The sequence below is a fragment of the Pituophis catenifer genome, unplaced genomic scaffold (genome assembly GCF_029215685.1).
Source record: "Pituophis catenifer annectens isolate HBS135680 unplaced genomic scaffold, rPitCat1.0.hap2 SCAF_6, whole genome shotgun sequence".
In the NCBI taxonomy this organism is placed as follows: domain Eukaryota; kingdom Metazoa; phylum Chordata; class Lepidosauria; order Squamata; family Colubridae; genus Pituophis; species Pituophis catenifer.
In genome coordinates, this window is record NW_027256886.1 from 35,545,213 (window position 1) to 35,572,185 (window position 26,973).

The 26,973-nt window shown below is 40.1% G+C and overlaps 1 protein-coding gene across 2 annotated transcripts in view; it reads right to left on the minus strand.

Annotated features, from left to right (window-relative positions):
• The window catches only part of HDLBP (high density lipoprotein binding protein), a 66,372-nt gene that overhangs the window by 31,428 nt on the left and 7,971 nt on the right, over positions 1-26,973 (minus strand). The window contains exons 1-4 of one of the 2 annotated variants that reach the window (XM_070946183.1): positions 25,940-26,012; positions 4,660-4,724; positions 2,068-2,180; positions 572-723 (exon numbers count right to left, since the gene is read on the minus strand). In XM_070946183.1, coding sequence (XP_070802284.1) covers positions 572-723; positions 2,068-2,143 — 228 coding nt within the window. In that variant the 5' untranslated portion in view covers positions 2,144-2,180; positions 4,660-4,724; positions 25,940-26,012. Of the gene's footprint in view, positions 1-571; positions 724-2,067; positions 2,181-4,659; positions 4,725-25,939; positions 26,013-26,973 lie in introns of those variants that run through there. The other variant, XM_070946182.1, reaches the window with a different exon arrangement.

Consider the following 26,973-nt stretch of genomic DNA (forward strand, 5'->3'; position numbering starts at 1 on the left):
AAACAAATGTTTCTTCAATTTGAAATTTCTAAAAGGACATGCTCCCTCTCTCAATTTGCAGCCAGTTCTACAACAAATATTTTTGGTATAATCTTAAACAGCAAATTCTGTTGAATTCATTTAAATTTACAGGACTGAATTTCTGGGAACAAAATGCTGCATAAATACAGGAATCTACTATTCCATCCCACCAAGAAAATACATTTACATTTACATTTACATTTTCAGTTTAAGTTATTTTATAAGGCTAGCTTTTCTATATATTTTAATACATACATTTAATAGCATAGGAGTAATGTTGTAGCATCTAATTTGAGAGAACATGTTATTTACTTAAAGGGATCAATACACAGAAGATTCTCACTGTATAATTACAGAATTCTCCAGAACTGTATAACGTTTATCTGTTGGCATATTTCAGGGAAAGGCCTTAGGCGTATTCAAACAGTTCTTCTGTTTACATTTTCTCTCCCACAATGAGATAGGTGACTAAAAGCATCCTGAAGGATGTTTTTCTAAATGTCTGAACAGGGTTTGATACTGAAGGGGAGAAAACGTTCTTTGTACTGACCTGAGTGATAACAGAAGCCTTGATTGGTCGGATTTTACTCCAGGCACCAGCAGGTTCCTGGGCTGGCTCCAAACAAGCTTTCTCTGGGAGAGGGGGGAAGGCATCTTTGTATGTTGGAGGATCATTCTCTTCTTCAGCATTTAAAGCTGTAACTACAGTGGCAAAAGCAAGGAAACAAAGAATGGTTTTATAGACAATGGTCAACAGACTATACTATTTTTCTGCAACCAACTGACTTTTAACATATGATATTCTTAATTTGTTAGTTAAAAATATAGACTTTATTATTGAGTATTATTGAGAAACACCAAATTGAAATCAAGCTGTTTTCTTTTTACTAATCCATCAATGATAATTTCTGTCTATCAGGAGACAAGGAAAACATGTTTTACAGATAACTAGACTTTATCCCATCAAGAGAAATCTATACTTATAACTAACACTTATTGTGGGCTGACAGTATCTTAATATGCAGGTTATAAATAATGACCAAATCAATTTCCTATAATACCAAAACTGCCATACATGAGAATTAATTCCAAACACTCAGTGGTTCTATAGTAGACCTCAGATTGTTACTAAACAAAAGGATCAGAAGATTAACATTTTTTCTTGTTTGAGTTGTTGATATTTTATATTCCCATTTTTGTATTGATCTGTTCTACACCAACCACAGATTTATCTGATATTTAATTACAAATGTACACAAACTGAGATTCCATGGATTCTTATATTCAGTGTTATTTTATTTACACAGTCCTTTATTTAATGCTATACAATTGGAATGCCACTTTTAATTTCTTTTTATTCTCTGGATAAAGAACTGATGTTATTGTACTAAAGAACAATTAAATATCATAATAAAAAATCAGACACATTTTATCCTATGTAATGCCTTTCTGAACTCAGTGCTATGGGTACTGTGAATGGCAATTTGAAAATGCTCGAATATAATTTTGGCAAATAACTTCCTCAAAATGAGGGTCTCTATACATTAATCTTGCCTCAAGCTATACTGTCAAAAGAAACCTTCCCCAGCTTGGTCTTTCCAGCTGACATTGGTCGTACTAGCAGGATAGCAGATAGTGGGATCTATAGTCTAATATCTGGAGACTATTAAATTGGAAAAGACTGGTCTAAAAGATGTAAAATAGTATATATTTTAAAATTACAAGCTGCTCAATGACGCATTTGATATTGAGATGGGCAGCATATAAATTCAATATAAAGAGAAAATGAATGAAGATTATAATGCACAGGTGTTTCTAAAAATAGCTTGGTAAAATTGAAAAAAAAATGCTATCTATAGATTATCTAACTTATGCTCCAAGAGCTTCTTAACCCTTATATTATTATTAATCTAAATATGGATGGTCTCTGCAGAATCAAAGAACAAAAAAACTTTACCATCCTCCTGTAACAAAGCAATTAAATAGCAGCAAGATAATATTTCTGTGCACATGGGATTTTGTAATAACCTTGTTTTGCTTTTTTACCTTTCACTTGCTGCTGAGCAAGGCCACTGCGATGTTCAGCAAAACTTTCCTGGGTCAAAACTGCCACGGAGCTCATGGTTGATTTCCCACTCACACACAATCCGGGTATGCCACTGATGGTAGGAAAAAAGAGAAACTGTCATGATAACTCCCAGTATAGTGACATTAAAAAAGGAAAGAAACAGAAAATAGGAAAATACATTATAACAGAGGAATAATGTTAGCCACTTCTTTTGAAGATGTACAATTGACCTTGGTTGAGGAAACAAAGGAGGTCTTCAATCACAACATAATTTATCAATATTGTAATACCTTTCCTAGATTATTTAGTAAAAGATTGATACAATGAAAACAGTTTATTTTTAAATTGGTCTTATTTTTACAACATCGTAGCATTATTTTTCTGTTAGTAACAGACATGAAATGCTACCATTTTTTTCTTCCTACTGGGTTCAAATTCCAAAACACAGAGATGCAATATCATCTGCAATTGTTTTTACATTAATAAATATTGGATTTTTAGCTTTACAAAATATTTCACATTCAGATAAATATCCAAAGATAATTTAAATCAGTATCTCTTTGGAATGTCTACTATAATTAGTACCTTCTTACCCTGGCATTTTTCATATTTATGTATTTCCAGAATTCTCAGTGATAAAATTGACCTTGTAATTCTGGGAACAAAAATCCACACATCTAGAGAATGATCAAGATAGGAATGGCTATAGAAAAATATTATTGATCCAATTATACAATATATTTCATTATACAAACAGACTCTGATTGGTGGATTGCCCAATTTTTCTGATTTATTTTGAGAGAATATCATAGTATTATTTCTGGACATGAACTGTACCCATTGAAACTGCCAGACCCAAGAAAATAAATTAGCTAGAGAATGAATTCTGGAAGCAGGGCATAAGAATGGAGTTTGACCACAAACTTCCCTTCTACTGTATAATAAAAAAAACTGTGCATGTACATATGTGAATAAGTTCGTATGAAGCCTGGAAGGATACCGTATTTTCCAGCGTATAAGACGACTGGGCGTATAAGACGACCCCCGAATTTTCCTGTTAAAATATAGGGTTTGGGCTATACTCGCTGTATAAGACTACCCCTCTTCCAACGCACACCAAATAAAAATTAAAAAACATCAACTGGCTCACCCACAATGTAAAAGCAGCTGTGCTAGACCCAAAATGGCCCCTGAAACAAGCAGGAACCACAGCCACAAAAAGCCCAAAAAAACAACTTTCACACTTTACATACACACAACCCAACCCAACACAACTGGCTCACCCACAATGTAAAAGCAGCTGTGCTAGACCCAAAAGAGCCCCTGCAACAAGCAGGAACCTCACACAGCCACAAAAAGCCCAAAAACCCAACTTTCACACTTTACACACACAAAATTCCACATACAGCTTTGTGAGATTTTGTGTGTTTGTGTAGTTAGAGTGAAACACTACAAAAACACACTAAATCTCAGGAAGCTGCACAAATATTATTTTATTTTATTTTATTTTTATTTTTATATGAAAGCTAAATTTAAAACTTCCTAACTTTAAATGGCTAGGTCTAAAAAAGAACAACTAAAAAAAACCCCAATTAACTATTTTTTTTAAAGATCCCAAAGGGGAAAAAAACTTACCCAATAGAACAGGGGTCTCCAACCTTGGCAACTTTAAGACTTGTAGACTTCAACTCCCAGAATTCCTCAGCCAGCTTTGTTTTGCTGGCTGAGGAATTCTGGGAGTTGAAGTCCACAACTCCCTGCCTGCTTGATTGCAGGCAGGGAGTTGCTTGCTGATGGAATGGATTCAGGCAAGCGAAGCAAGGCAAGTGTTGCGACTAGCAGCTAAGGTAAGCAAGCTGAAGGGGGAAAACTTTTTTCCTTCTCCATGGCTCTGGCGATCCCAGCTGAGTTGCCTGATTAGCGATCTAGATCGTCAGAGCTTGGATCGTCAGAGCCATGTGAAAGGAGAAAAGTTTTTTCCTTCTCCATGGCTCTGGCGATCCCAGCTGAGTTGCCTGATTAGCAGATCGTCAGAGCTTGGATCGTCAGAGCCATGTGAAAGGAGAAAAGTTTTTTCCTTCTCCATGGCTCTGGCGATCCCAGCTGAGTTGCCTGATTAGCAGATCGTCAGAGCTTGGATCGCCAGAGCCTTTCGGGCTGGTCTGCCTGGTTACAGGAGAACGACATCCGGCGTATAAGACGACCCCCGACTTTTGAGAAGATTTTCATGTGTTAAAAAGTCGTCTTATACGCCGGAAAATACGGTAAGACCTAGTAGGTAAGATTTTCTCTTTAATTGTACATATTATATTTGCTGTCCTTAAAAAAACAGCCTGGAAATTGTTTTTAAAATTTTCCAGTTCTGTGGAAAGATAAGATGTGTTGCGTGAATGCAAACTTTATTGGTTGAACGTAACAAAAATGTGATAAATATCCTACCACGGTAATTGGCAGATTACATATATCTTGTGGACTCCATAAAGAATCAAAAGATACTACTAAGGCCAATTGTTGGAAGGATTCTTAGACCAAAGTCTGGGAATCATTTTAATAGAGATCTGTAAACTTACCAGCTAAATGGTCAGTAGCCAGAAAGTCCGTCCTGTGCACTGCCTGTTTTTCAGCCTGCCAGCTTCTGTTTGAGAGAACAAAGGTACCCAATGTTGGTAATATTATTACATGTGCAATAATTTGAAGTAATATAATGAAAACTAATAAACAGACAGGACTAGTCCTGAGACAGGACTAACACCCTAACTGTACATTATCTATTATCCGTTGTTTTAAACAAGAGTAATATTTGTTAACGGACATTTCAATGCCCCATAGTTTTAAAATCCTGTCAAAGGTTTAGCTTTTCAGAGTTAATTTAAATGAGTTTATACGTTGAAACTTGTATGTGGGAGGGCTTGAGCAACTGCAACCGAAAGTTGTTTGTAAATAGTTCTGAATCATAGTTAAGAGAGGTATCAAATAGGATTCCTTGTTTCCATCCTCAATGGAATTATTTTATCTCTTCTCACAGAACCTTTGACAACTTTAACAAGTCCCTTTTGTAAATCTTAAGTAAAGCATTTAGGCAGGTCACTTCATATTCTCATTGTCTCTTCTCACAAAATCGCTGACAACTTTAACAAGTCACTTTCATTTGTATATCCAATATTTCATATGTTTGTTTATATCCACACTGAAATCAATTTCAATCATTTTCAGGGAAGATTACAAATTGGAATCATATGATTGAGAAGCATGTTGTCATAAACGTCAACGGGTTGCCAAGTGCCCAGATTGCAATCATGTGATGGTGGGGGACTGAGAGTGTGATATTTTGCTATGGTTGGAGGTACTTTACAGGTCATATAGCTCCCCTTTCCAAGCTTTCATAACTACAAACAGATATTAAGCAATTAGCCATAAGCCAAGGACTATCTGTAGAATGTTTCTCAAGGAAAATCATCTTCTGGTGCTCTTTTGCAAAAGAAACTCTGGACAATGAACCACCGATTAAGGATAAAATATTGGTAAAGCAAAGCAAAAAAGCTGAACTGAATATTACAATGACAACCCCTCCCCCTAGATTTCCACATAAATGAAAACTATTAGAAACACAAAATCAGAAACAAAGGGAAATAAAGGAAAACCTAAACAGTCCGAAAGTCTCCTCTGTAAAAATCTAAAATGGGATAAAAAAAAATTGGAAAACAGAAAACGAAGAGGAAGACTGGAGTCACATGAAAGGACTGCAAATCAATCAGGAACTTGAAATCGAAAGACACACCTGAGAGTTACATAGATATAGGCTATTCATATAACACACTATTAATGTGAGAAAAAGATCAAAGGCGACTCTTACCAGAGTTAGCCAGTTGTGCATGTCAAATGAATACCTAGGCGTTCCAGTACTCTAAACCTCCAAATTTTCAGCCTTTTGTTTCCTCTTGTCTTACATATGTGACAGGTGAATGGACGTTGTCTTACCTGAACGCCCCTTTTCTGGGTGCTGCGACTACAATCCATGGATTGGTTCTTTCCTCATGTGTTGACAGACTGAGTGTGATTTTTTTTCTTCCTTCTTCGCTTGACCACGCCTCCTTTGCTCCCGACCCTTCAGTCTTTTGCCACGAAGGCGCAGTCAGTCAATAGTCTATATCCAAAAGGTGGAAAAAAACAGAAACCAAGGCCACTCCCGAGACCCGGAGCAGGAAGCCAACAAAGGGGAGGGTATGGATTGTAGTCGCAGCGCCCAGAAAAGGGACATTCAGGTAAGACAACATCTGTTTTCCAGTGCGCTGCTCCTATAATCCATGGATGGGATATACCCAAGCTCAAGACTCCTGGGCGGGAGGCTGACTGCTCCCCGGGTCCAGGGCAGAATGCACACTCTGTAAAACCCTCTGACCAAATGACGCCTCAGCCGAGGCATAATTGTCAATCTTGTAGTGACGTATAAAAGGAGAAATGGACAACCAAGTGGCCGCTCGACAAATGTCACTGATGGAAGCCTGGGTAGCCCAACCCGCCATTGTAGCTGTGCTGCAGGTGGAATGGGGCAAAATCCTACTAGGTATAGGCCGGGCCTTGAATTTGTACGCAGTCGAGATGCACGCCTTAATCCACCTGCCCACTGTGGACGAGGAAACCTTTCTACCAATAGAGGATGGGTGAAAGGACACCAAGAGGGCCTCGTCTGGCGAAAAGAGGCCGTCCGCCTAATGTACCGGCGGAAGGCCCGCCGTACATCTAAGGTGTGCCAACGTTTCTCCAGCTAATGTTGCGGCGCCGGGCAGAAGTCAGGCAAGATGAGCTCCTGGGCTCGGTTAAACCAGGAGTTCATCTTGGGCAAGAATGAAGGATCCAACCTTAGAATTACTCTGTTGGAATGAAATATACAGAGGTCCTTCCGGATAGACAAGGCCGTCAACTCCGAAATCCTCCTGGCGGATGTAATTACCAGGAAAAAGGCGACTTTGAAGGACAGAAATTTGAGGCTAATGGAGCCCAATGGCTCAAACGGGGCATACATTAGAGCTTGGAGAACCAAGGGTAGGTCCCACGAAGATGTGCAGAAACCCCCGAATCCTCAGATGGTGAGAGAGCGACTGGTATGGTACACAGGTGAGAACCGTGGACAAAGCCGCTACCTGCCGATGCAAGGTAGTTGGAGCAAGGCCTTTATCCAGACCGGCCTGCAGGAAGTCGAGAATCTCCAGGATCGAGGCAGAAGTCGGGTTGACGTCCTGTTTCGAACACCAGTTACAGAAGGCCTTCCATGAAGCCTCGTAGATACGGGCCGTCGATGAACGCCTGGATGGTCTGGATCACCTTTGCTGAAAGACGGTCCTTCCTCAGCAGGATCCTCTCAAGTGCCAGACGGTCAACTTGAGCCATTGAGGCTCCGGGTGGAGGATGACCCCTGGCAGAGCGAGACCTGTTGGTGAGGAATTATCCAGGGCTGGGACACGGAGAAGGCCACCAGGTCGGCGAACCGCAGCCGGCGTGGCCAATGAGAAGCCACCAGAAGCAGTTCCGCCCGCTTGGTCAGCATCTTCTGAAGGACTCTCAGGATGAGACGGATGGGCAGAAATGAATAAAGCAGGCCGGGCAGCCAACGACAGCGAAGAGCGTTGCACCCCTCTGCCACCAGGCTCGGAAAACGAGTGTAAAATCTCAGGATCTGAGCGTTTTGCGGGCTGGAAAAGAGGTCTACCATGGGTTGGCCAAAGATCTGCGAGAGTTCCCGAAAGAGGTGGGGATGAAGTTGCATTCTGCCGGATCGATCCGCTCCCTGCTCAGCCAATCCGCCCGCACATTGGAGATGCCGGATATGTGGTCCGCCTTGATCGACAGCATGTGACACTCCGCCCAGTTCATCAGTCTCTCCGCCTCGAGCACCAGGGGCTTGGATCAAGTGCCCCCTCCTGGTTGACATGTGCTTTTGTGGACATATTGTCCGTGACGACCAGCACATGTTGCCCTTTCAGGATGGCTTGAAAATGACAAAGAGCTAGATGAACAGCCCGCAACTCCAATTTATGCTGTTCGCCCGCTCCACTGGGGACCATTGTCCCTGAGCCACCTGATCGAGAAGGTGAGCACCCCAGCCGTGGAGGCTTGCGTCCAATGTTAGCACTAGACGTTCTGGTTCCAGAAAAATACAGCCCTTCAGGAGAGCCGATGACGTCCACCATCTGAGGGACAGACACACTTGAGGTGGTAAATTCACCTTGCATGTCGAATTGCTGCGCCCCTTCCTCTGGACGCGTGTATCTGTGAGCCCAGGGAACAATGGCAATACACGAGACCATCTTCCCGAGCAGTTGTGACAGAAGTAATAAAGGAACTGACCTCTGGGCAACCACTTGCTTCACCAAGTCTGTGATGCTGAGGACCCGGTCGGGGAATAAGAACATCTGACCTTTGACAGAGTCGATCACCGCCCTGAGGTGAAGGAGGCAGTATCCAGGTTGATGGAGAAGCCGTGCAGTTGAAACGCACAGATCACTAAGTCCATGTCATGGATTGCCTGGTTCGGAGAGGACGACAGCACGAGGATGTCATCCAGGTAACAGAGAACGCGTACTGGGAGTATCCTGAGCGTCGCTGCCACTGCCACTACCAACTTGATAAAGGTCCTTGGGGCCAATGAAAGGCCAAAGGGCATGGCGCAGTACTGAAAGTGACTGCCGGCATACTCAAACCTCAGATATTTCTGATGAGCAGGATGAATTGGCACATTCAAGTATACCTCTCTGAGATCCACAGACTGTAAGAGGTCTCCCTCTCTTTCTCCCCCGAGGATCAATCAGAGGGACTGCATCTTAAATCTGCGGTAGAGGACAAGTAGGTTCAGCTGCTTGAGATTCAATATCCCCCTCCAGCTCCCGGAGTTCTTGGCACCAGAAACAAGGTGGAGTAAAATCCAGTTCTCTCCTGTCCGTTGGGCACCGGTTCGATGGCCCTGATGTCTAATGGGTGGCAAATTTCAGTGTCGATCAGATGTTCTTTGCAGGAAGGCAAGGGACCAGACACCGGACGAATCGGTTGGGAGGGCTGGAGTGGAATTCGATGGTGAGACACCATGCGAAGAATCCACGCGTCTGATGTTGACAGCTCCCACTGCCGGTAGAAGAGTTGGAGACGACTGCCAATGGGACCTGATGACTGGGAGTCACTTGCCTCTATGAAAAGGTTTGTACCCAGAACCTCGAAACGGCCGTTTAGCCGGGAATTGGGGCCTGCTGCGGTCACAAAAGGTTTGTCAGTCAGACGGACGGTTGGCTCCATGAGAGGAGCATTGGGAGTGGGGCCCACCGGGCCCAGAGAATGACCAAAAGGGCTGCCGCTGGGAATATGGTGTGTCTCTACGATCAGGTCTGCGATACGAGGAGGGAGAACTTTGCGCTTGTCCTTATCCTCCACCAAGATGGGATCAAGGGCGGCTCCAAATAAATTGGGGGCTTTATAAGGTGCCGATGCCAGCTTCCACTTGGCTTTCAAATCCACCTTCCAATTGTGCAGCCAGAAAAGGCGTTGCGAGGTGACGGTGGATGCCAGGGCACAGGAGGCAAATCTGGCTGCATTCAAAGATGCATCGGCCGAATATTCTGTAGCAGCAACCAGTTTGTTAATGTCCTGGTGTAATCTAGTCTCCTCTGGGGGAAGACGCTCTTGTAATTTGTGTAACCAAATTAGTGATGCCCTGTTGAAAAAGGAAGTAGAAGTGGCGGCCTTAATCGCCCATGCCGCGGCTTGATGCGTTTTTCTGAAGGCGAGCTCAGCCTTCCTATCCTCGGATTTAAGGCCATCTACGGAGTCAGTAGAAATGACCGAGGAAGAGGAGAGACTTGCGACTGGGACATCGACAGAAGGCAAGGTCAATAGTTCGTCAAGCTCAGGAGCAGAACAATAGAGTTTCTTGTCTTGGCTACTTGGAGCCGTCAAGGATCCCGGCTGACCCCACAGCATTTGAACCACCTTGGAAAACAGCTGGGGACAAGGGATGAAATCCTTGTCAGGTTTGGACACTTGAAACAGCGCGTCATGTGGACCTGCAGGCAACTGTGACCCACCAGTTGAAGCTTCGGTAATTCCGAAGTTAGTTGTCATCCTAGCTTTGTGTAACAAGGATTTGAATAGTGAAGGACGAAAAAGGCCAGTAAACGCTGGAGAGTCTGGCAGCAGACCTTCATCCTCAGAGAACTCCAATGTCCTCAGGGTAGTCGTCTCCCTGTGCTGAGTCCACCAAGGAGATGGAATCTCGCTGAGATGGAGAGCGAGGCCTGCCGGGTAACTGCCCCTGAACCTGGAGCTGTAAAGGTAAGGCTTGAGATGGTAACTGGTTTGCCTGCTGAATACCAGCAGCCAGGATCTGAGACAAAGCATTGGAGAGCATAGTCTGAAGATCCAACTGGTTTCCAGGTAAATGTCCTTCCTCAGTACCGAGCCCCGTAGCTGTCGGAGTAAAGGTGGCTTCTGGCTGCCTCCATTGGGGTATGACAGATCCCACAACAGAAACATTGGGCAGAGAAAGGGAAAACCCTTTCAATAACCCTAGCGAATGAGAAGGATAATCACGAATCCCAGCCAAAGAACAAGGAGGTATGCCACTTTGCAGGTGGCGAGACATTGTATTTGCGCTCAACTGACTGGCGGGATCCGACTCTGAGGACTGTCCCCTTGGGCCGTGGTTTTAGATTGTTGTTTGGCCTTGTTGAATTGGCGTTCCAACACCTTGGCGTGGCACCTCTGGGCATCCTTGTCCTGACTAGAAACATCCTTTGATGTTGTCTAGCGAGCCTTGCACCTAAGTTTAACACCAGACCCCTTGGAGGCAGCCTGGCGAGGCTTCAGAACCTTAGGCGGGCTGGCCTCATGCTCTAAGTCCGAGGATAAGGACGAATCGGCCATGGTTAAGGTGTTGAAAGAGTAAAGTCCAGGCAAAGTCCAAATAACTGCGTAGGGCATAGAAGTGGGACTAAGAAACCCCCAAAGTTACTACCACTTCTAGATCAAGTCTCCCTGGGTCACAAACCAGACCTGAAAGGTACTGAACAATGTGCCGTGTAGCATGAGAGCAGCCTGCTCTCCCAGTGTGTAAGTCCAAGCCACAACAAGGCCACCAAGGCGCAGGCTCAAATACAAGCCTACACGTGCCGCTTCACTAAGTGGATTAGGCGGGAAAACCCCCCCCCCAACGTTCAAGCAATCCACAACGGCACCACTGCTGCTGTTGAAATGGCGGCCGCCAGCTCCCTCAGTGAAAACAAAATGGTGGCCACGTCAGTGAAAATCATAATAGCAGCTGCATCAGCGAGAAACAAAATGGTGGGCGCAGCGGGAAAGTGCAACGACCCAGCAGCGGCTTGAGCACGGCCGAAACTTGGCGTGAGGTAGAAAAACTTCGTCAGCACTGCGAAGCAAAAGGAAACATTAGAGTTTGCCACGGAGACCGTGCAGTGACTCCAGAGCCGCCAACTAACTGAGAGCTCAACTGGTGGTGGCTGTTGTGCCGGTGGACCGGGAAACCAGCGCACGCACCAGCGGCTAGAAAGCTACTCACGGAGCTGCCCCGCAGGGACAGAATCCAGAATGCTGCTCCACAGGGTCTTCAGGGAGGTGTGGGACGGCCTGGAGCCCCAGGCTCGTCTCACGCACCTCAGCAGCTAGCAAGGACACCAGACAGTTCTCTCTAAAAAAATGAAGCAAGAAAAATAAAGCAAAGACCTAAGCGAAACTATAAAAATTGGCTGTAAGCCACAGAGCGAAGAAAGAAACCAGTCTCATCAGCGACTGAGTGAAAAAGACAGAAGGGTCGGGAGCAAAGGAGGCGTCGTCAAGCGAAGAAGGAAGAAAAAAATTCACACTCAGTCTGTCAACATATGAGGAAAGAACCCATCCATGGATTGTCGGAGCAGCGCACTGGAAAATAAATGTACATTCCACTTTATACTGTTCTGGAAAATATGGGGACGTTGTTAAATTTGTCTCATATAAATTAAAGAATGTTAGAGAAATAGGAATGTCCCAAACAAAGAAAAATATTAAAGGCAGAATCTGAGTTCAGTGAGGGAAAATAATTACTTATTCATTTATCTATTCTATCAAGAGAAGGAAGTACAGTATGCTTACTGGCTGAGGTACTGTAAGGAATACTTGCATGCCTTCAAACAAAGATTCTACTGTATTTTATTCAGAAAAAGTAGATAGCTTATTTAGATACTGGAGCACAATTAGAATAACATAAGCTCATGTGCAAATCTTAATTAAACTAACTGTGTATTTTATAATTTTATTAAAATGTATAGTTACAAAAACAAAAAACTAAGACTATGTGTGTGTGCGCGCACGTGTGTGTGTGTTTGTGTGTGTATATATATATATATATATATATATAAATAACATCTGTACTCATCATGACAAATACAATTTCAGTAATTACATCTTTTCTGATATTGCAACAAAAGATCTCTTCTTCCATATTTCATCTCTTATCTATGTAGAAACTTTAAAGCCTCATCATCCTAATCAGCAAAAGTCCATTAAGAATTACTAGAAATAACACCTATAGTTTAACATTAATCAAATGAACTAACCTCATATCCCTTTCTCTTGCTTTTAACAAAGTCAATTTTATTTGTTTTCTTCCTGCCCACTAGACATTTCAAGCACCACTGTCTTTTTGCCCTCTAGGAAAGAGCCCCTTCCTCCTGGGACTCCAGACTACAGGTAGTACTCAATTTACGATCACAACTGAGCCCCAAATTTCTTTGGCTAAATGAAACATTTGACATGAGTCAGTTGCCAAGCATTTGAATTTTGATCATGTGACCATGGGGATGCTGCAGTGGTGAAATCCTCTGCGGGTTGCCACTTGTTTGCTGCCCATGCATGCGCGCCATATGCATGCTGTGTGCATGCATGTACTGCATGCCAAATGCACGCTGCACACCAAACTCACACTGTGCGCACTCGCATGTGCAGTGCGCACCAAACGTGTGCTTTGTGTGGAAAAAGGAGCCGTTTGAAGGTAAGTAGAACAGCGAAGGGGGGGAACAGGATTTCCTGCTTTCTAGCGAATATAAATCGTGCGGCACAACTGATTGTCAGAAATACTGGTTCGAATGAATTGGCAGCTTTTTTTAACCTACCGATTTGCCCGAACTGGCGGGAACTGGTAGCATTTCACCCCTGGGATGCTGTAATGGTTGTAAGTGTCAAAAACAGTCATAAGTCACTTTTTTCAATGCCGTTGTAACTTTGAACGGTTACTACAGTTGCAAGAAAAAGTATGTGAAACCCTTGGGATTACGTGGAGTTTTGCATGAATTGGTCATAAAATGTGCTCTGAACTTCATCTAAGTCACAACAATAGAAAAACACAGTCTGCTTAAAATAATACTACACAAACATTAGATGTTGCCATGGTTTAATGGAACATAACATGTAAACATTCACAGTGCAGGGAGGAAAAAGTATGTGAGCCTCTAGCCTAATGACTTCTCCAAGAGCTAATTGGAGACAGTAGTGAGCCAACCTTGACTCCAATCAGTGTGATGATATTGGATGTGTTGCTGACAGCTGTCCTGCCCTTTAAAAACACACACCTGTTTTGGGTTTACTGGTTTCAAGAAGCACTGTCTGATGTGAACCATGCCTTGCAGAAAAGAGCTCTCAGAAGACCTACGATCAAGAATTGTTGACTTGCATGAAGCTGGAAAGGGTTACAAAAGTATCTCCAAAAGCCTTGATGTTCATGTGTCCATGGTAAGACAGACTGTCTACAAATGGAGAAAGTTTAGCCCTGTTGCTACTCTCCCTAGGTGTGGTCGTCCTGTAAAAATGACTGCTTCAGCGCAGAATGCTTCATGAGGTAAAGAAGAATCCTAGAGTGTCAACTAAAGACCTACAGAAATCTCTGACACATGCTATCATTTTTGTTGACACATCTACAATAAGGAAAACATTAAACAAGAATGGAGTACATGGGAGGACACCACGGAGGAAGCCATTGCTGTCCAAAAAAAATATTGCAGCACGTTTGAAGTTTGCAAAAGAGCACCTGGATGTTCCACAGCACTACTGGCAAAATATACTGTGGACAGATGAAACCAAAATTGAGTTGTTTGGGAAGAACACACAACACTATGTGTGGAGAACAAAAGGCAAAGCACACCAACATCAAAACCTCATCCCCACTGTAAAACACGGCGGAGGGAGCATCATGGTTTGGGGCTGCTTTGCTGCCTCAGGGCCTGGACGGATTGTTGTCATTGATGGGAAAATGAATTCCAGAGTTTTATCAAGACATTTTGCAGGAAAACATATGACCATCTGTCCGCCAACTGAAGCTCCGCAGAGGATGGGTGATGCAACAGGACAATGACCCAAAGCATACAAGTAATTCAACAAAAAAAATGGCTTCAACAGCACAGAATACGCCTTCTGGAGTGGCCCTGTCAGAGTCCTGACCTCAATCCGATTGAAATGCTGTGGCATGACCTTAAGAGAGCGATTCACACCAGACATCCCAAGAATATTGCTACACTGAAACAGTTTTGTGAAGAGGAGTGGTCCAAAATTACTCCAGATCATTGAGCAGGTCTGATCTACAACTACAGGAAACGTTTGGTTGAGGTTATTGCTGCCAAAGGAGGGTCAACCAGTTATTAAATCCAAAGGTTCACATACTTTTTCCTCCCTGCACTGTGAATGTTTACATGTTATGTTCCATTAAACCATGGCAACATCTAACGTTTGTGCAGTATTATTTTAAGCAGACTGTGTTTTTCTATTGTTGTGACTTAGATGAAATTCAGAGCACATTTTATGACCAATTCATGCAAAACTCCACGTAATCCCAAGGGGTTCACATACTTTTTCTTGCAACTGTAAATGAACTGTTTTAAGTTGAGGACTACCTATAGATTTTACCACAATCCTGGCTATTAAAGTGGCAGAATCAGCTAAAAGGTCTTGACATTTCACCTTTACCCTATTCTTGTTAACTTGTTATACACAATCTACTATCTATCTGTATTTTGGTATTATGGATGAAAGAATTTAGCAATAAAAAGATTAAAACAAAATTAATTTAAAACATTGTAAGGATGTGTATCTTCCATTTCATCATATTATACTTTAGTATTGTGTAGAAGCTAGATATCCAAATAAACTGGATTTTTATTTTATACACATACAATATCAGAGTAGAATTGAGTTTTGTTTCCTTATATTAATCAGCAGAAAAGGAACTATTCAAAGGGACAGAAACTGAGATCATGTCAGCAGGTGGCTGGTCAAATTTCTGGGATTACATAGCTCCAAAACAACATACATAGTTCACTTATATTCCATGTTTCTCCAAATATAGAGCAACTATTAGAAAGTTAGACACTAAAGGTACAGTTAATTATAATATTCTTTTATGAAAGTCATTGAGACAAACAGCACTACTATCATAAAAGTCAAAAGGGATGTGGTATAAAATATCTTACCGGAATGTATTTTTGTCTCCTTCGGAACAGTTGAGCAAAAAAATTATCATAACCTTACTTAGATTTACAAAACAAACTCCTTAAATAAGGGACCCAACTGATTCTTATGGAGAGGGTAGTTTTTAATGATGAAAGATATAAGGCGGCTTCAACTGAAGTTGAAGCAGCCATTGTGTGCACTCTTCAAATATAGTCTGCATTGAATTTTCTATATATGTCTAAAATTGCATCAGGAAAACATGACAGAACAGTTAAGTTCAAGAGAAAGGATACAGCCTTTTCCCAACCTGATTAGCTTCAGAATGTTTAAAGTATAACTCTAATCTATTTCAAAGCAGCATGATAGCTAGTCAAGGATGACGAGCATAGTAGCTTAAAAAACCCAGAGAGATACCAGATTGTAGAAAAGTGAACTAAGAAAAAATATTAAAGAGATGAATCACTGGGCATTAGATTGCAAAAATCTCAATGGGAGCTGGAGGATTTATGCACTGGAGCCCTGAAAAATGTGAAAAGAACATATTCTTCAGTTTGATAACTATTGCTGATCTGACAGTCTCTCGTAAAAGTTATCTGTAACATTAAACTATAAACTGTTACATTTCATTAAAAGTGTGACATTTCTTTGTGTAATGCTAATGTTGATAAATAGTGCTGTTTTTTTGGTTGTATTAAATAATATGTCCATAGGCAGTATTGTTGTATCTGCTAGATACAGATTTAATATTAAAAAATTTGTTATAAAACTTTACTACTGTGATACATGATTTAGAAAAATGTTTCAGTAGTATTTCTGCAGGTATAGAAATGGTTTTATATTTTAGGTTTGCTAATCATAATTGGCACCTTTTATGAACCAATCAATAAATCTCTGTACCAATATAAAAGTTAGCCTTTTCAAGAAGTTAATGAAGAGCAACAATATAATGACATTTTCTTGTATCATTGCCCCTTCATTATTTTACATTTGGTTGGCTCGTAATATCTTGTTCTTTATAAGAGAGTTACTGACTTTTTAAAATTTCCCTTCCCCCTCAAAAGCTATGAATGGTTGTTGGTACAGACAGTGATGAGGTGGCATTTATGAAAATTACACCTGGTTCTTTGCTGATACTTATATTGTGAAAGACACTCTGAAGTGTTAAGAATGTATGTCTGCCTTCTTCCAAACACATTTGAACATGTATTAATTTATAATTTTTTGTGGGAGAGAAGATGAATCAAAATGATGTAAAGATTCGGGATTGGGAAAAACAAGATTTTTAATATTTCAAATCAGAATTATTACTCGCTATCCTTCCTTTTTGACTGTTATTAAATATCAATGTTTATAATGTACTAAAAGCTTATTTCCATAAGCAAAAAATCTTCTCTTGCAGATGTGATTGAAATGGATGGTCTTGAATCATTTGCAAAGATTTGTGGGAAGCCATTTGTAATTTCAATTTTGTCTTTCTGTTGTGTGCTTCCTGGTATTTGAATATCCATTCAATTAAATTAAATGTTACAATTTTTCATACATAAATGTATGAGACATTTATGTATATGTATACAAAAATGAGATCAGTTTTAGTATTTCCTAACAGGGTTATAAAATGATAATATTCCAAAGAAAGTTTGTCTCTTTTTTTTCCTGATAGGCTTATGTCCAAATATTATAGAGGATGAAATATGTCTGTACATATGTAAATCTTTTTCTACTTCTCCACCTTTCACCATAATTATTTCAGAATTCTAAAGACATGCTTGAGTGTATATTTAGGTATACCCCAAATCCCAAGACTATAAACTAGAGGGAAGTTGGAAAAAGAATTGAAGATGATGATTGTGTCAAATTACTTCTGCATGTCTTTGTAGTCTCAGGGTCAAATGCAACTTGAGGGATACTTTACATATTTTCTAAACCTAACTAGAATGGGAAGAATCTGTCAAAGAAAATAGTTTTTATAGGGAAATTGGAAGGAGGGATTCTGCATTTACTTGCACACAAGATACTCTGAATCTTTCCCAAAATGTCTTTCAACCTTCTAGAATAGCCATTGACAGCATAGGGCCTGTGGGAAAGAGAAAGAACATAAATGGAAGTTGGGATTTTATCCATTTTTCAAGTTAAGATGTTAAAAATATGTAATCCTATACCTGGTTAGTGGAAAATGAGCACCATGAACTGAATGGTACCGATTTTGAAGTAATATGATTAGGACAGTAAATTTATTTATTGATCAGTCAAATATAAGGCCACTTGATTCCATAGTGACTTTGAGTAGTGTACAATACAAAAAATGTACTAAAACAGTATAAAATAATAATAAGGTCCAAACAGAACAACAAAACGTTCAACCTAACAACGGACATTCCCATAAGAGCCGTCTTCCTAGCCTAAGGCCTTCATAAGCCATTTTTAAGGACTGTTAAACAAGGGCAGGATAGGGACCATACACATCTCTAAAGGACAAAATGCTTACAAGTAAATACTATGCACATATAAGTACTATTACTCCAAAGAGTTGTTTTTCATGAGTAGATAGCAGAAACTGATGTTTTTGAGGTAACCTTGCATGCAGTTGGGAGTCATGGGATTCCACCAATCTCATTGCCTTTAATGTAGCTTATATGGACACAAGTTCTTTGCTGATCTGTGACCGGAATAATAATTGATTGGACTCAAGTTCAGCTGAACCTCACCTCTTTGGATTTAATTTTTTTATTGCTTTTTAGAGATTGAAAACCTTTGGAATGGCAAGTTTTATTGTATTCACTGGGTGAGGTTTTTTTAAGAAAATGTATTTGAATTAATAATTCAAAAAAAGATTTTCCAAAACAATGGGGGGGGGATATATAGCAAAAGAGTGATTGGAGTGTTGAGTTTAAAGCATTTTAAAAGGACTGTGTTCAAGTGGACTTGAATTAAGACTTTGAAATTAACTATAAAAATCCTTCCAGTGGGTAACTTTTCATGTTTGTATCTGAGGAAAAAAATCCTGGGAAGAGATTTTGAAGGTTGGTCACTACAGGGCACCAGAAGAAAATTAATACATCAGTGGATGCATTTCAGTGATATCTGGTATTAGAGATAAACTAGATGATGTCATGGAAGAGGAACAAGCTTCCCTGGAAAAGATTGAAATAACTTTCAGTGTGGATTTAATATATATTGAATATACAAATAAAACTTGTTAAAGTTGTCAACAATTTTGTGAGAAGAGACAGTGAGAGTATAAAGAGTGACCTGCCTAAACTTTTTATACAAGATTTACAAAAGGGACCTGTTAAAGGTGTCAACATTTTTGTGAGAAGAGATAAGATAAACATGAAAAGAAAGCAGATGCTAGGACATTATCTGAGGGAATTAAAGATTTTTGGGGAAAGAGGGAAAGAATATAAAGTGGATTTATTTGACCAAGGTTAAAATAGATAGGTTGCTATCCCTAGTAATATTTGATTGATTTCTGATAGGACTGGGATGGTATTTTAAAGGTTCTGTTTAAGTATGAGAGATTAGATATGGGATAGAGAATACAGTTGTTAAATTTTAAGTTTATCTGATTAATAAATGTAAAAGGAAAGATTTAAAGTGGGTTTATTAGATACAGCTTGTAATAGTTCTGTTGCTTTTTCTGATAACCCTTAATGGACTTTTGCTGATTAAGAGGAGTGATGCTTTAAAGATCTGTTTGCATACAATGTATGCGATGAACAGATAGTTTGTTGTATTATAAGACATGGTGATAAGTTTATTTATGTAATTGTATTCCAGCTTTATTATTTTTATAAATAACTCAAGGCAGTGAAAATACATACACTCCTTTCTACTCCCTTCTCTCCACAAAAACACTTGCTGGGAACAAAGGATGAAGCTATTTTTCTTTCTTCTTCTTTTTCTGCATTTTTAAATTTTTGTCTCTTATACTTTGTATTATTTTTATCAGTACAGACTTTAATAAAAATTGTATGAAAGTACTGGAGTTAGTTGAGATGGAAGTTGATGTTTTAGAACAGGGGTCCCCAATCCCGAGGCCACAGCCTGGGGCTGGGATGCGGCCTGTTGGAAATTGGGCTGTGCAAGCAGCGGGCAAGTGTGTGAGACTGCTTTTGCACAAGCGGCAAGTGAACATGCAAAACCATCACCTCGCCCTTGCTGCCATCAGTCCGGAAAGGTCGGGGACCGCTGGTTTAGAAGAGAGAGCTTCAGTTTTACAGTCTATTCTTATTCCTCAAGTTTGTTTAACAAGGCATATTTATGTTCAGAATGTTGAACATAAGTAATGCCTTGTTTAGTTATTGAATCCACATCTCACTGATATAATAATTTATTAAATATTTGATTTCAGTAAACTTTCCAAGTTGTGGAATTGGCAAATACTGAGGTTATATCTTTATTTTGATTGATTGTCTGCCTATCTTACCACAGGGTAACTCTGGGTGGCTTACAGTATTAAAAGGATAAAATTATATACAATGAATACATAATACAAACAAAGTACAATAAAAATAAATATAAAAATATAAATACCCTAACTAAAGATGGGGAAGGGGGGAGGGAGTAGGATAAGCAGGGGGGGAGGTGGGGTTGTTATTAATCTGTCAATAATAAATTTAATTGGGAAGCTAACTCTGGATTCCTCTGTCTTTATCCTTTAAAGAGTGCTCTGGAGCCATTAGGATCTATGAATTATTTTCATATTTGAACAAATAATAGAAACCTTATGTTAAGATTAGTGGTTGAGGAAGTGGGATTCAGCACATATGGGGATCCCAGATCGAAGTCAGGTATGTGCAGTTTTGACTTTTATTGAGCATTGTTAGTCTATAATGAGTTTTATCAAGGTAGTTGATAAACTGTTTATTTAGCAATTTTTAATGTATTCAACCTAATAAGTTTTGGGCAGTGTACAGCAAATATGTCAAATAAAAAAATAAAATAAGATTAAAGTAATCGTATTCCGGACTGAATTCAAACAATACTAAGTCATAAACAAAGTTTATAATAAACCACAGTGTCTGGTTTCATACACCAAAGTAAACCAAATAAACATTGTAATTCATCTGAATATAGCTTTAATATCTCATCTGCTGTTTATGAGAACTAAACCAGAAACACCTTTCTTCCTTGAATGAAGATGACTTTATCCAGGCGGAAAGCCATGTCGGCTCTTTTGTTTATCTTTAACCATTGTTCTTTTGATCGTGCATAGAACTTTAGAAAATGATTTCTTGGAAAAGACAGGTTATGCCTACAGATGTTTGCAATCTAAATTGAATCTTAATGTACTACTTTTATCTTAAACGTTTGAGAATTTTGCTTTGATCATCCTAAATAGGTGTGTTAAACTTTAAAGAAGGGATGCTGAAATTATATAAGTTCCTGGCATTTCTTTTTTTGGGTGTAAGGTTTATTGTTGAATTTATAATGATAAATCATTTTATATGAAAAAGAAGTAAAAAATGTATAAATAGCAGAAATAGAGGATGAGGGAGTAAAATGCACCATGGTGTCTTAAAGAATTCTAACTAGGATTGTGGACTATAGCTCTATTTCTTAAAAAACATATTCAACATATTTAAAATGTATCGAATAAAACCTACCCTATTTGAGATCTAGAGAGTATCGTATTTTTTATAGATGTAAATACACTGTGTTCAATAGTCCTTGCCTTTTTGAAAGTGTGAGGTTGTGTTCTATGTGACTTAACCTAAGGATCTGGAAAAATGTGTTATATGTTTCTTGGATATTTTGGTTTCGCAGAATTAATAGTTAGGAATTTAGATCATTGTTCTATTTGATCTTGTAAAGCTTCAAAGTATAGCTGTGCACTGTTTCAGCTTTTTTGTACTGCACTTAATTACATGTAATACTAGACTAGCCATTTAAAATAAATTAAAATAACACATAATTTGCCTTGCTCTTTAAAAATGCTGACCCTATTAAAATTATGGTATAATAATGGTTAAAGGTGTATGTTTAGTTTTGTGTTTTGAGCACAAATCATTCTAACTAAAATAATAGAAGTCTCTTCACAGAGGTCATTACTAAACAGCATTGTAATATCTTTTTGTGTGGGCTACAATATTTATTTTTTTCTTTAGAATTACTAAATTTTAAGCTGCTTACAGATTCTAGGCATCATCAAGGAAGACTTCAAGGTAACTAAAGTTATGCTTTGCTACATTTGTTTTTAAACAATTCAATGGGTCAGAAGGAAACAAACAGCTATTTCAAGCGGAAACAATAATGCTGGTATTTTAAAGAGCGGTTATTTCTTTAATAATCTGCATCTACAGCCGACTAAACTAATTAGGATTATATAGAACCTAGCCTATATAAAGCCTTAAAAATTGTTGAAATTGCATAAAAAGGAAAAAAAAGATGTTGAGAAATAGCTTCAAAAATGAAAATATACTCAGATACAAAACTGTAATAGTTTTATAGCACTTTTCTTTAGAATACCATGAACAACAAAGATACAAACATCTCGTATCACAAATTTTCATTAGTTCACTCAACAGATTTATAAGATTTATACGGCTGTCCTATCTCATACAATGACTTTAGATGGCACACAACAATCCATAAATCATAGTTAAAAACAAAGGTATTCTTCTCCTCAGGTGCAGACAAAACTTCTCACAGCTCAACCCCTCATCCTAGCCATGCTTGGAAAGGAGGAAGAATCAAATCTTCACAGCCTTCAGAAAGTTAAAATGGTAGAAGTCCCGCTTATCTCAGGAGGCTGTTCCAGAGAACTGGGGCAATCACAGAGAAAGTACACTTCCTAGGTCCCATCATATGGCAACATTTAAGAGAGGGGACCACATTCACTTTATCTAACCTAGTAGGATGGGCTGATCTACTCAGGGAAAGGCATCCTGAGAAGTAACCTGGCCCTTTGGCATATAGGGCTTCAAAGGTGATAACCAGCACCTTGAATTGTACCTGGAAAGAAACCGGAAGCTAAAATACCTCACAGAGCAATAGTATTACTCAGGTAAATTTGGGTCACCCAAAATTGCATGCTGATGCATTCTGGACCAATTGCAACCTCTAGATCAGGGGTGTCAAACTTGTGGCGTCATGGCGGTGTCACGTGATGTATAGCAACTTTCCCCCCCTTCACTAAACCAGATGTGGGTGTGGCCAGCGCATGACGTATCTGGCCTATGGGCCGTGAGTTTGACAGCCCTGCTCTAGATGGTCTTCAAAGGTGGTCCCATATAAAGCACATTGCAGTAATCCAAACAGTAAATGACTAAAGCATAAATTCTTAATTGCTAAACATCTGTCACTGGTCTCTATCTGATGATGTCTGAAATCTTAACACTAATTCCAACATTTTAAAAAGGGGGGAAGTTTAAAGAAAAAAACACAGCTTTCCATGCTTAGATCAAATCCAAACTGACATTAAAGATATGGAGTTGCCAAATCAGCAAAATCATAAATATGCTTTCAGATATGACATCAATTTACTTCCAAATCTGGGGCCAGACACAAAGAACATTGAAAATTGGATGAATGAATGAACTGAAAACATCCAATACATTCACATTCTACTCTGACATTTTATTAATATGCACAAAAATATACACATCCTTGTGAGACAACACCCAGTCCAAGAACATCTAAAGCATAGCAAGGCCTCTATGATAGACTTCTACACTACTTTTGTATGTGAACTACTTTTAGAGCAAGGACTTATTCTAAATCAACCATTTTTATTCTTATGTCACTAAGTAACAGAATACAGATTTTGTAATACACATGTCCCTTTCCTTAGATTTTTGTACACAATTCTTATGTATCTGCTGGGGAAAAAATCAAGATATATAGTTAAACCTTGCAATAACTCACTTATGGAACTATGTTTGCCAGGAAGGCACAGGTTTTTTTGTGAAATGACTGGAGACTTTCAAGAAGACTTATTTCAATGAATATTATAAAAATGAAATTTCACATACTCTGAGTATGTGTTTTGAATGATTAAAAAAATTGGCATTTCTACAGTAACAGTAACAGTTGGAAAGGACCTTGGATGTCATCTAGTCTAACCGCTTGCTCACGCAGGAGACTTATACTAGGTATTAGAACCGCCGAATTGCTGTAAGTAATTTACAGTAATCCCTGGAAAACTGTAATCCCTGGAAAACTGCCCATACAAACGTAAGGGCAATAGTCCATAGAAAATCAATCTGTGTATGAAGGTCAGGCCTACATATGCGAGATCTGAAATTTCCCAACAGATATAAAAGCTCAAATTAAAGAAAATAAAATCAAAGCTATCCAAGCTTCCAGTATCCTCATTTTAAGGCTTCAGGAGGGCCACCAACACCAAAACTAATGAACAGTGCTTATATGTCCTATAATGCAAACTTGGGTATGGTTGCACAGAACTGCTACTATCTCCAATTACTTAACTGCCCTCTCAGTTTAGAAAATGAAGCATAATGCTGCCCGGAGACTACACATCAGCATGAGTTATGTTACACCCACCTATTCATCTTCTTTCATAAAAAGGCAACAGAGAATTTGAAACAACTGGATTTCTCAGAGCGTGGAAATCAGACTTGAACATTTCCACCTCTTTAGTCAGCACAAAAGAAATTAACTGATACATTACCAAAACACTACATACACAAAAATCCTATAGGACTCTGCAAATTTTAGTAATCCCAGATAGTGTGGCCTATGATGAGAACTGCTGGGAGCTATAATTCAGAATACTTGGGGCACACAAATTCTACATTCCTGCCCTCAATGCCTTTGCATACTGCAAAAAGATTTGCTTCTGTAGAGCCAATCCTCTCCTAGCAGTACCTAAAGGGAGAGCAAGATTCAGGAACTACATATTCCTGCCTGCTGTTTTGCTTTTAGCTTCTGAATCACACAATGGTGGGGGATTGGAACTAATGTGGTATTTATTCTTTGTTTTTTCAACTGACCTAGATACCAAATTAAACTGGTCAACTAAAGATGCTTGATATTGTGTCCAATTCTTACCCAGCCTTCTGTGTTTCTAGCTTTCGGGTTGGAGAGCCTGAGAAGGGGAAAGCATTGCCAATTACCTTGTGCACCAAGCTGCCAAACAACTCCTAGCTTATTTCTCAATATTGGAGGGAGGTGACCGTCACAAAAGCAGGAGGCAAATGCATGTCCACCCATTTTAAAACTTCAAAGTTATTTAGAAGCTGAATACTGATCATATTCATCAGATAACAGTATCATATGGGCTGTAAATTTGCTGGTAAATTCAACTAGGCCCAAGGATTAGGTAGAACATAGCAAGCCAAACACCTTCATTTTACAAGAGAAACTACCTTTACCTTGCAACCCTCATTCTCTACTTCTGGCAATGCAGAAAAAAGTACATGTACTCATGGGGCTCAATTCCTACTCCTATTCTGGCTGGAGGGAGAATGCAGATGATCAAGTTAGTGAAGGAAATGGCAGTTCCTTGTGCAAGCAATCACTTCTGCCTACTTGCATGCCAACGTTGACCTTATGAATATCACAGTGGTGAAGACAGCAAACAACTCCCTCATGGATTCTAGACAATATCATGGAGGTCAACACTTTCCAGTCTACCACCATGCCAGCAATCAATCCTTTACTGTCTATTTGCCACGTTCTCTTTGCCACATCTCCAAGGGGAGGGGGGAACCTGAAGAGTATTCCCTAATGGATGCTTCCAAGTCTGCTCTATGCTCTGGAACCAACTGTGGAAAGAGCCACGGGACTAACTGGCATGATGGCTACTTCAATCTTCCAGGAGATTAGGAAAGCTGCCAAGGGCCCAGTCCAAAGTAAATCGAATGAGAAAGACAGAGTGCAACCAAGTCCCAAATCGCGCTCTCCCCCCCCCCCCCTTTCGCCCAACTTAACAGCATAAGCTGAAGCCAGGTAGGCTTACTTTCCCCTCCACGTCTCCTCGTAGATCCAGGCAGAAACTAGGTAGCAAAGTTAGTGCAAAAGTTTTGCGGCTGAGTCGGGAGGGGGAGAAGATCCGGCTCGTGCGCGCCTATGACACGTAGTCCGATCCGTTTCCCCGCCCCCCTTCTCCTCTTCAAGAGAGCGGCCAGACGCGAAGAGTGCGCCTGGCTCGGATTAGTTTCTGACTACTAAGGAAATGAGAGAGAGAACGAGGGGCAGCTATACTGGAGGACACAGAAGGGCAGCCGGTGCCAGAACCTCCTCTCTACCTCCACGTCGGCAATCCCGCCCGACCCCATTCCTCCTCCTAAGGCACCGAGCAAGGCTCCGGATTTTCCACTGCCGAAGCGATCGACCCCCGGCTCCTTTCCCTCCCCCAGCGATTTGATCCCCTTCTCTCTGGCCCACCCGATTGCCCCCCTACGTGGCACTCACTCCGGCCCGTGCCTGCTAAGCTCGCTCTGCTTGAGAAGCCCCGAAGCGCTCCCGAGAAAGCGGTGAGGCACCTTCTCGTCTGCTATATGAGACCGAAATTGCCAATCCCGAGCTCACACGTCAGAAAAGCCGAGCCCCTTCCCTTTCCTTTCCTGGGAAGGCCCGGCCCAGCTGAGAGCAACTGCAAAGCTTCGGTGAGGGTGGAAGCAATGCTTCGTAACCACGATCGACACTATCCGGACCCTGTCCCCTAGTCTGATTCCCCAGCTGCCCAGAAGAGCACGAGTCGCAATAACATGTAAGCAAGTAGATCGGTCCAAGTTGTAATATATGTACACGCCAACCATCTCTAGGGCGAACCTACTTTTATTAACAAATTACTTGATTTATGTTAAAACAGAAGTAAAATGTAGGAATAAGTTACATGAGTTTGCAAGACCGACTTAATAGCAAACACGAACTGCAAGCTTTATTCTTAAATTCATTGGCTGGGTTCCCATATTCATAATTAACCAGATTACAATTTACTGAATTAATTTGTCTGGGTTCACAAAATACATTGTACCACAAACTAATTTAATGTATTGTGTGAATAGATTAAGGAATAGTTTCATAGGACTTGAGGATACTTTTAGGTTAATTTTTTTTTGCAGGATATGTCCCCCTCTGCACACACGGCCCTCAAGGTCTTCCACATTAAAATATTTTTTCTGGAATTCTAAGATACTCTTAAAAGACAAAATCCAGATAGCCACTTGGGAATAACTTGTCAACACATTTGACCACTGTATTCAGCTTTGCTGAAGTATGATTCACAGGTTGTTTGTAAGCAAGGGTAAAGAAAATCATTTAAAGTAGTGGTGGGGATAAATGGCACAGTTGTAAGCCACATTGCTGGAACAATGGAGTAAATTTTAAGCACATTCTAATTTTCAACTACAATTTTTCTTTTGTTGACAACTATTGGAGTTACAGTATTGTTTATTCAATTTATTGGCCCTTCTAATAAATACTCAAAGATTGTAAAAAAAAAA